The sequence below is a fragment of the Fringilla coelebs genome (assembly GCF_963513975.1).
Source record: "Fringilla coelebs genome assembly, chromosome: 10".
In the NCBI taxonomy this organism is placed as follows: domain Eukaryota; kingdom Metazoa; phylum Chordata; class Aves; order Passeriformes; family Fringillidae; genus Fringilla; species Fringilla coelebs.
The window spans coordinates 13172845-13184113 of NC_140036.1; the positions used below are offsets into that span (position 1 = coordinate 13172845).

At 41.8% G+C, this 11269-nt stretch overlaps 1 protein-coding gene across 6 annotated transcripts in view; it reads right to left on the minus strand.

Annotated features, from left to right (window-relative positions):
* The window catches only part of DLG1 (discs large MAGUK scaffold protein 1), a 140380-nt gene extending 129318 nt beyond the window's left edge, over window positions 1–11062 (minus strand). For all 6 annotated transcript variants that reach the window (XM_084212497.1, XM_084212496.1, XM_084212495.1 and 3 more), the window contains exons 1-2: window positions 10951–11062; window positions 10558–10689 (exon numbers count right to left, since the gene is read on the minus strand). In XM_084212497.1, the coding sequence (XP_084068623.1) occupies window positions 10558–10689; window positions 10951–10969 (151 nt within the window). In that variant the 5' untranslated portion in view covers window positions 10970–11062. The remainder of the gene's footprint in view (window positions 1–10557; window positions 10690–10950) is intronic.
* Window positions 11063–11269: the final 207 nt, after the last annotated feature.

An 11269-nucleotide genomic window follows, 5' to 3' on the forward strand; every position in this document is an offset into this window, starting at 1 on the left:
CTTCACTAAAAACCACAACACAGTAATTAAAAGAACAGCATAACTGCAAAACCAAATTCTTTTCTCTTCTAAAGTGTATTTGAGGGCACTTCAAGAGACTACATCAATTCTGTCTAAAGAATCTGCCTCCAAGGACAAGGATTCCAACCAGCAACATTACACCACTCTAAGATCAATTTCTTCCCTGCTCCTTAGAAATCAAACATAAGGCCTCTGCTTATCATTTGGACAGGTATGTGCACTATCTGCTACTTTTTGCTATAGATTCAGTGGGGAGTACTTGTAATCAGGATAACTTAAGATCAGTGCATATTCTAAAAAATCTCATTGTGTTCACTTATGCATGAATCTTTTGATAACCGTGACTTTGCAAGTGAAAGATGCATTTTCTTAAGGAAATGGTGTAACCCTACACACAAGGCATTGCTGCTAACAGGCCATGGGCCTTGTGTTCACTGAATAACCAGGCCTCTGCACTTGTCCTGGCCTGCCCAGAGCTTTGTTTTAGCTTGTCCAACTCTACCACCAACTATCTAAAGACCAAATGATTGGTGACTCATCTAAATTGCATGGCTTTTACTTGGCTTCAGACAACTGTGTGAGCTAACACCTATTTCTATAAATATTTTTATATATAACACACAAATAAATATCTGCTACATATGTTCCATAAATAGTATACATAAATATATACGTGAAATCATTCAGTGTTACATCACACAATTGTCCAAAGCTAACTAAAAGCTGTACACGAATACAAGTACACCCCCCCATACAGACTAAATGCACAAATTCTCATTTGTGTGTGTAACAGCTAATACATACCAACAAAAATGGGTTATTCTGTAGGGATTGGATTACTTATGACCTCAGAACAAAAAGCTGCATAGAAGAGAAGGCACAGCATGACAAGAGAGGCCTTGGAAACAGACACATAATGGTATCAGAGACCTTAAGTCTACAAACAACTCAGCAGCTGCTAATTACTGGTTAAAGGAAGGCAACCTGAGAACTGGGCAAAAAAAGTTCAGTGTAACAGAAAAAAGAGCATCCAGCATATATAAAATACACAGTATATATAAGAAATTCAAATGCAATTGCAAAGTAAAAAAGAATGAGTGAAGCATAGAATGTCAGCAAACAACAATAACCTCAACAAAACATAACAGTGAGGAGAAAGAAAACAGTCAACACTGCACACGTCCATGGGAAAGATTCCCTTTACTCAGTCTCCTACTCCGTGTTCTTTTCTGACCAACTTTTAATATGTTCTGGTTTTCAAACAAGCATCAATGTAATTTTTTTATATGATGTTAGTTTCAGACTTCTGATACTGAACCTTTGTATGATGGTATAGAGGGAACCGATTAAATTTCATTGAAATTTGCTAGTTACCTGAAACAAGGTTCTAATTGAGGGGAGTGTCTGTCTCAAAGTAACATGGAATAGGACAAGAGGAAATGACCAAGTGGTGCCAGGGGAGGTTTGGATTGGAAACGATCAAAAATTTCCTCTCTGAAAGGGCTGTCAAGCATTGGATCAGGCTGTCCAGGAGAATGGTTGAGTCCCAAGAGGTGTTTAAAAGACTTTAAAAGACTTGTAGGTGCAGTGCTTAGGGATATGGTTTAATGGTGGTGCTGTGCTAAAGGTTGGACTCAATGATCATAAAGGTCCTTGGCACCTTAAATGATTCTGTGGTTTATTCTTTTTTAAATTGAAAGCATTCCTCCAATGATCACAGTAACCTACTGGTTTTGGGCTTCGTGTTTTTAGTTTAAGCATCTTGAACATTTGTGGGTTATAGATGGTTTTTCTTAAATAAACGCCAGGAAATTCCACACAAGCTTAGCATTTCACGAACTTAAACAGTAACACATTTACTACAATGGACTGCTTTGGACACTGTCCATAGAAACCAGTGAACTGTTGTCCTTACATCATGCACTACACAAAGGTATAAATTGCCACCAAAATATATGTGATTTAACAAAGCATTTTTGTGTATGCTGTATTAATTGCATCCCCATCTGAAGATACCCAGCTGGCTGTGTAATGCAGCCCAGGAGACTATTCACCAACTTTGCCCCAAGGCACACTTACAGTTCATGGTCAACTTTTTGTCACCAGGACCCCCACATCCCTTCTGGGAGCACTGCTTTCCACCTGGGTGACAAAAAGTATATATTGGTATGTAGGATTGTTCCTACCCAGGGTGACAGGACTCTGCATTTCTACTTGTTGAACTCCATGAGGTTCCCATTCCCTCAGCTTGGCAAGGTCCTTCTGCATGGCAGCATGGCCGGGATCTACCTGCTTCCACTACTCAGTAAATCCTGCACTCGGCAGGCGTTCCTTTTCTGATAAGATCTTCAACAGCAGAACAAACCAATTTCAGCCAAAGCCAGCAAGGCAGCAAAACACTAGATAACTTTACCTCACCATACAGTCTTTACCACACAAAGTTTTTCAATACCAGCTTTGTTCAGGAGAACCTCTCAAAGCCACTGCCTTCCCTCAGACTTGCAAGCAACCAAGGAGCTTATGAATTCCATTAGAAATTGACCTATTTCTGTTTAGCGCATGTAAGCGATTCCTTTGTCATCTCTCATTGGTCTGCCTCTTCTCAGACATTGTTCATCTAAATGAACATGCAAATGCCTGGTTTTGTTTATGATGCTACCCATATTTGAAGAAACAGGTTTGTTAAAAACTTGACTACCTGTATGTTGTCCAGGAAAAGGTGTCATCCCATTAAAAATGAAGTACTTCCCTAAATTAAGGAGGGGAGGGAAAGACAGCTTTATTTCTTAGGGCTTCCTGCCAAAGCACCCAAAGCACTTGAAAACTTAAGTCTAAAAATGACTAGAACGAAAACAAAGGTCAATCTGCTATTTCAGTTCAGAGCAATTTGAGATAAACGGTATCTGCCAAATTCTTAACAGCCCAACATAACGAATGTATAGACAAAACAGAGTCAAGATCACTGTCAGAACAGGCACAAGAGTCTGCCAACACTACAGACTTTCATTCTTCAGTCATAAAGCAACTCCTACTAACTCCAAGGAAGGCTCAATCATGCATGCTTACTTCATCTGCTATGTCAAGCTAAGAATATCCATTTAATGCAAGTAAAGCTCTGCTCAAAAACTGCATAATTAGTGATCAACAAAAAGATACAAAGACTAAGAAAAGCTTCATGTCCATTTACCAAGCCAATGACCACAGTTAAGTAAGCATTCTCTTTGTGTATTTAATGGTTGTGTTGTCATGGTGTGTGATCAAAAATAAATGTTTGCATTTGTACTATGAGAAGTGAAAAACAGCCTCATCACAACCCCTGTAAAGCCCCTTTCAGGGCTGGAGATCTATTTCTTCTTTAAAACTGCTGCCCACAATCAAGACTTCTTAAAAATTTAAGGAGCAACTTGTGGTGCAGCTTTCTCACTACACATTCTGTTCCACAAAATCCTTTGCCACAAGCTGCAGCATCCAGCTACTGACCCCCAGCTCTTTTACCAGCTTCAGTAAGTAGGTCCTACTCTTTGAATACCCTTTCTGCACACACTTCTTTGCCTACCTCAAATTCCAGGAGATGTTATTTTCCACTTCTCACTTCCAGTTCTCATTAATTGGTGCTTATCTAATTGCTTTTATTCCTCTAGCTGCTTTTTACACTCAGACAAATTCAACTCCTTACCAGGCTGACCAAAGTACTCACTCATTCTCCTCTTTGCTTACTAATCCCTCTCAAACTAGTTTTGGGATGAGTTCACTCAGGCCTCCAAGTAGAGCTTCCATAGAGGTGCATAGCTTTGCTTAGATGAGACAGCACAAGCCTTGGTTTCTTCTACTTGCAGCAAGCTCAGGCTCCAAGGGAATTATGTGGCAGTGGTGGCAACACAAGGCTGGGTGTGCCACAGAGTAGCATCTCCTCCAGCACTAACACTTGTGTGTCTCCTGCAGCCAAATTTTAACACAAGTTTCTGAAATCCACCTAAAGCTGCAGTGCTTTTACAATTTGCTCACACTCTCTCTCTCCTTGCTGCTCCACTATCTTAGGCTGACTTTTTCATTTCAAGCCAAAATAAGTCAGCTGTTTTGAGGGCATGGCTGGGAAGCTACTCACACATGACAAGATTCCTATAAAAGCTTTACCAAAGAGCTCTAGAGCCTCCCCTAACTTGGGGAAAGAACATGAAGCTAAGGAGGTTATTCTAGTGTCAGCCCTACACCTTCTGCAGTCTCTTAACAATCTTGCAAATTTGGCCTAGTTATAATTCAGGAAACCATCTGTGCCAGGAGACTCCAAGTCAGCTGCTACAGTTCAGTTACTTTGAAGATTCCTTCCCCCTGCACCAAAACAAGCTCCATCTCTCAAAATACAGGCAAAGGAGATGCACAGGGGGCACAGGGCATTCCAGCTGCAGAGATGAACAAGATGTTCTGCCCTTGCTGCTAGGACCACCATGGAAGCAGGACTAAGATCAGGCAAATATCCTCTCTCATGCTTTCCCCCTTCCTCTACACTGTACCCAGCACTGAAGGAAATTATGAGGAAATGAGGAGCAAATCCAGGAACACAGACAGAAGCAGGGGAGGAGGTAGGCAGCACACCTAGGGAAAAGAGGTGAAAGAACATGGGAAATAAAACAAGGACAGGCCAGAGGACAAACCTTCTCATAACCTGGAAAGTACACCGATTATTCACAATTTCTTTTCAGCCCCTGGATGAACAGCAGATTTATTGACAATTTTTTTTTTTTTTTGTCAGCAGACTCTTTCAGTGGTAACCCTGGGAAGAGAACACTGCAGTTGATATATTCTACAGTGCAGCTATTCAACACTGAATACACAGTCAGTGAAATACCACAAGGATAAACTTTTGCCACAATACTATTTATCTGCATACCAGTAGCTACTCAACTTACTACTTACTTGCTATTTTAGGCTACCAAAAGCAGCACCTAATCCCAAAAATTCAATACATTGCCCTGTCACACACACACACACACATGCAATGCAGGGTGGAAAAAACTTTAAAAAGCAAGCTAGCTATCAAACTGCACTATGTACAAAATAATAAGTAATTCTTAAAAAAAAAAAAAAAAAGAGAAGCAATGAGACTATTTCACTTATTATTATGTTCCTTGAAGAGTAAGACATGTAGTTCTTCCAAAGTCTGGGACATTCAGACAAACTGCACTGAAACATACTAACAGCAGAAACATACTAACAATGACTGAACTAACATTCCAGTCATCTGGACACCAACTAAAATATTTATCCTCCCTCCAGCTGGATGAAAGTAATCAAGAACTTAACAACCTTTGTAAACACAACCCCAAGTCAAATTTCTGTAAAACTGACCAACTTCTGTGTATTCAAAGGAGACCAAAGCAAGCATAACCACAGTATAAGCCTTAGGAAACTTGTCCAGGAGTTGATGAACCCCTCAAAGTTGCAAGGATTATACTGCATGGATGCTTCAGCCTCAAACATGAGTAAAGATGTTGTACCACAGAAGCTGCAGTCTGGGGAAAAAGTCACAAAAATGCAGCAAGGATAAGATTTTGATGTGAAAATAACCTATTTAGCACTTGCAACAATTTCAGTACTATCCAATGTTACAAAAGATCCAATTGTCCCTAAACCTTCCTCTAATAGAAACATAGTAATAATAAAAAACCCCAGCAATATTCACTGACTATAACAAAATCCTCAACTTGCTGTCTAGAATTTCTGCATTCTTGGTGTAAATCTTACTCAGCAGAGTCTGAAAGGTTCTAAGGCTTCAGTAACCTCAGAAAATGGGAAGGCCTGAGCTGGTTGGCAGAGTTAACTGCGCCATCATGGCACGTGCTCTATTAACATACTGCTGAAATAAAAGTTTTAACTGAGGTTTCCCCAAAAGCAAGTACTTTTGGTTTCAGCAGAAGAGGAGGCTGTGTTTAACTGTGTTTTATTTCCAGTTAGCCAGAAAGTATAGGAAATATTGCCAAGGTGGCTTAGTGAGGAGTGAGAAGGAGTAAGAAGAGCTCCAGAGCTGCCACACACAGCTGAGCTGAGACCACACTCCAGGTAGCAGGAATGTGGTCAGTCCACTCCAAAGCGGACCAACTTTGAGGAGTGCTGACCCAATCCAATCTACTTCAGTCTAAAATCCAGGGTTGTTTTCCTAATTTAGTTCAGAAAGCAAATGTGGACAGAGATGAAAAATCTGCAGACTGAGTTTTATATTCCTAGAATTTTCAGACTGAATCACACTGCTGAGAAATCTGAACAAAGAGCTTTTATGGAATCATGAACTTTTTTCAAAATTTTCAGAGACATGACTTATTTTTCTGGGGTGTAAAAATGTATTAACAGCATTTGCAATATGTTTTGTTATACTAATAAGGCTCATCCAAACTATGCTTAAAAGTACCCTCAAGTTTACTGGGAGAAGCTGCTCTTTCGTTTAGTAAGGATGACTGAAACAACCACATTTTTTTAAATTTAAAATTTCCTACACTGGATGTTTAGTGCTAGGAATAGCCAGCACTTAAGCACAATTTTCAAGGCAGGTCTTCACGCAAAAGGACTATAAGTGAAACAAATGAGACTGCTTACACAATAAAATTCAACACATTGAACCTTCCCTAGTCAGATTTGTCATTTTATACCAAAAAGCCTGTATATGCACAGCTACAAAATTAGATAGATCATGGATAGATGGATAGACAGACACGTTAGATAGATAGATAGATAGATAGACAGACAGACAGATAGATAAAAAACCACCCTACTTTAGGCTAGAAGGGTAGCACAGCCAACTGCATTACCAGCATATATAGTGACTCCTAGAATTCCCTTTTTCTGGCACCAGTGCATGTGGAGTTAGTTCCTATCAGGAAAATGAATGCTTCTGAAGCAGCAAACTACCTTATGTCTCTAGCTATAGCTGTAATATTTTTAATTTTAGAAGTCTATTTTAATATGGTAAGCCTCAACATGACACCCATTAAAAACAGATCTTAATTAAACTAAAATATTATGTGTATGAACAGAAGTCTGCTTCATATGTTTTTCTGTCAGAAGTGTTATTTTTGCATGCAAGGGTTTTTCTTCCCATATTTTCAAAAAGATAGATCTATCTGTACCTTTTCAAGAACCTGTAGCTTCTGAAAAGGTAAAAGAGTACCTAAGCTGAGGAGAGAACTCACCTACAGAATAATTATCTCCCTATTTAAAGATGAATATCAAATGCCTTACCAAAGTGAAATAAGTCTACCCCATGGTTCTATATTTGGATATTTTCCTTTCCTTATTTCCTTCATAATTTGGCTCACCAACGATCAGAATATTGGGAACAAGCTGTTCTAACTGAAAACAAGAAATCAACAAATAGAAAAGCTACCACACATTTTTGAACCTGTACTAAAGGAAACTGACTTAAAACTGACCCAATTCTCAAGTTGATTTCAATTACAGGCCCTTGGTATTCATTTAATTAAAGTTCTAGAGATTACTACATATAGCTGGTTGAAGCAATGGAAAATACCACATTATGGAAGACAGAAAATATCAAAATGGGCTTTTTCAGAGACTGTTTTAAGGAGGTCACATGTGGTTACAACTTTTGTTACAGATTCAAAGTTCTTACAGTTACATCACTTAAAATGTAACACTTGCAATGTTGATGCAGCCACACTGGCTGTTCACACTGCTTGGTCTAATTCAAACCATTTAAAGCCATAATTTAGGAACAAGGTCAAACTTGTAGATTGCTAAACTAAAACTTTATTGAGAGGACTAAAAGGAGAGGATAACATAAAAAAGGTTCAAATGAAAAATTAATACTACTTATTCTTTAGTATCCAAATGGACATTACAAAAAAAACCAGCTTTTCAAATTCTAAAGCTTCTTGGGTTTCTAAAACCTTTGACTATCTAAAAACATGAAACACTGTTAAAATCTGTAGTTTTCAGGAATATTTAATTTCTTCCATTATAAACTCAAAGATGCATTTCTGTGCATAATGCTATTTATAGCTTGAAAGAACAGCATTTGATTGCCAAGTCAAAAATTATATTAAAAAAGATACATGAAGTTGATAGCAGATCCTGACTACAACCTTCACAAACCTACCTACTATGGGCAAACAAGTCTTGGATATAGTGCAGTAACTTGGCAGGAAAAGCAGAAAATAAATGGATGAAGTTTGATGAGGATTTTTTTAGTGTTGTTCAATTTAAAAAAAAAAAAAAGGACCCAAAGTAGGACACTTTCTGGAAGAAGCATCTATAAGAGCAATAACTTGGTATAGTTGAGCCTGAAACTTGTTGCCAGAACAGCACTGGCTATTTCAGTTGGAGCACATCACAACTTCTACAAAATGCACACTTCAAATTCAGCCATAAAGCAATGGCCAAGAGAGAATTCCAGGTAAGTCTAACCCCCAGCATAACTGAACACTTCATCCAGCCTGCTTCCAGATCTTCATGGAAACAAGCCAAGCAGGAGCCAGCTCAAGGCCTCCCCAGTAACTGCAGCCATGCTCCAGATCACACCTTTCCAGGGAGTCCCCCCACTCCTTACCCCCATCATGCAGCAATCACACCATAAAAGAAGGTGCTTCCAGGAAAACAACAGCCAGGAGCAGCCTGCCAGGAACAAGAACTCCCCTGACATTTGCACAGAAAGTAGCAGGTTAAAGGAGAAAGACCCAAGTTGACAGCATAAATTGCTTGGCAAGTACCAGCCTTCTGCCAGATGGTTTGGGAAGATATGTGTGCAATCTAATAAACCATCATACAGAGACCCGGGAAATGCAAAGTTAATGCAACGTGCCCAAGACGCACCTGCTGTGCATGTACAGATGAACCGAACTCAACAAGAACAAGGGTCCTGTGGTTGCAATGTGCAGCTTCTTACAAGCCCAGAAAACAGGTCACACAGCCCACCCAGGCAGCAACCCCTTCCTCCTTTCTGCTCTTGCAGAACAAAGCCAGCAGACAGGAGGCTGCCTGCTCCTTCAAGTCCACTACTGCTACTAGGTGTAGAGTTATAAACAATGAAGATCCATACGTGGATATGAGAAGAAAATACATCTTGCAGTTTGAATTTCAAAGGCTAACAGATTGGTATCTTTTCAATGAAGGGGAGAAAACAGAGTGCTGCATGGACCTTGTAGAGTTTTAAAATAAAAAACTCACACGTACACACACCCAGAACAAGAAAAATGGCAGTGAACATGGAAGTTTTATGGGTGAAAATAAAAAGTGCTGCTGCTGCACATTAAATATTTGACACAAGATTTCAACATTCTGATCTGCCAAAGAGTGAATCCGTTCTCACATGTCCCACAAGGATTATGTTTAGTTTTTCATCATGGAGTTGATCAGCATCAACTGTGTAGTGAAGGGAAATGCAGAGTTCCCATAAGGAAAAGTCTTTTAAGTGACCTATTTTCACAACTACCCTTCATGAAGTTACATGCTAAGAAAAGAAACCAGCACAACTACTGTCTTCTGAAAATCCACACAAGATGAAATAAATACTCCAGAAGAAAACATTCAGTAGCAATGCATGTTTATGTTTTGCCAGTCCCCCTGCTTTCAACCACAACAGAGGTTCAAAGAACCTGCAGCCCTGCGATGGAAGATGTGCACCCTAGCACAGTAACCATGTAGTAAGTGCAGTAACAAATATAGCTACAATGTTTGCCATTAGTCCGATTCAGACACTGGTTACTATTAAAAGACAAGGATGCAGAACAAATTTTATTCTTGAGGGTAAACTAACAGTAGCTGTCATAAAGATAGTGACAATCAATCAAGAAGAAACCACTTCTCACTGTTGCTCTGCAGAAGTTTCCAAATAAAGACAGGATTCTGCAAGTTCTATTTATGCTCAAGGGTTTTTTTCCAAACAGACAGGCAGGAAATTCAAAATTACATGCAAGTGCTTCTAAGAACTTATGGGAACATATCAAGTCAAGCACTATAAGGACTGTAAGCTGAGATTCAATAGTGCTTTCACTATACTTTAATATGCAACAAAGGAGAAGAGATGACTGTAGTATTCCCTGAAGCATTAGAGGTTTCTTCTCATTTACTTTAGGTTAAATCTGCACTTCAGTTGTACACTTTGTGATGTTTTTAGAGACTCTTCAACAGGAATTGCCTGATTCCTTATACTAAAAACATTTCAAGTCATTAACTAACCTGTTATATACAGATGGAAAAAAATCCCATCCTCCTTAGAAATTTATCAGGTGAACAAAGATGCACAAAGAAACAATCTAAAGAAATCTAGGACAACATGTCACAACTAAAAACTATCGCACAGTTTTAAGCAGTTTGGACCAGTTAAAAGCCTCAAATAAAGAAAGTACGTGTAACAAGTGAACTGTTGATCTGTAACAACACGTGTGTTACTATGCAAAACAAAAACACAACAAGAAGCACATGGCTTCTAACTTAGGGGAAAAACGCCTTTTGCTCTTAACACCACAAGTGACAGCATCAGCAAGAACCGACCGGCTTGCGTGCAAACTGAGAGAAGCCAACCTTTACCTATCAAAGCCTGGAAAAGGTTACTTTGGAAGATGCTGATGACACGCTCGATGGAGTTCCGCAGCTGCCGATCCTCCGCCTGGCTCAGCTTGGAGCGGTATTCCTCCAGGAGGCGCAGGGCTCGCTGGGTATCTGCAAGCGGAGACCAGACACACGGCTGACCGGGCGCACCGGGCAGAGCACCGGGGATGCAACAAGCCCCCGCGGCCGGGACCGCCCCGGCGCGGAGCGGCGGCTCCTTTGTTCGCGGCCGGGAGAGCGCGGGCGGGACGGTGCCCTCGGCGTGCTCGCAGCGCCCGCAGCCCCGCGGCTCCCGCCGGCCGCCCCCCCGCCCGTCCCGCCGCGGCGGCGGCTGTCAGCCGGCGGCTCCGGCCCCGGCCGCGCGGCGCTCACCTTGCTTCCTGACGGGCATCGCGCCCCGCGCCCCGGCCCGGGGCTGCCCCGGGGCTCCGCCGCGCGGACTCGGAGCGCGGCCCGGGGCAGCGCGGGGGGCGGCGCCCCCTGCCGGCCGGGCGCGGGGGGGGCGGCGGCCGCCCCGCCGGACCGACCCCGCCGCCCGGCGAGCGAGCGGCTCCGCGCGGGGCTCCCGCCGGCGCCGCCGCGGCGCCTCGGCGCGACGCGGGGCAAGCCGGGCCGTGAGGCGCCGAGCCGGGCCGGGCGGGACAGCGCGGTGCAGGCGGCGCGGCGGGCCGGGGCCGGGCCGGACGGGACT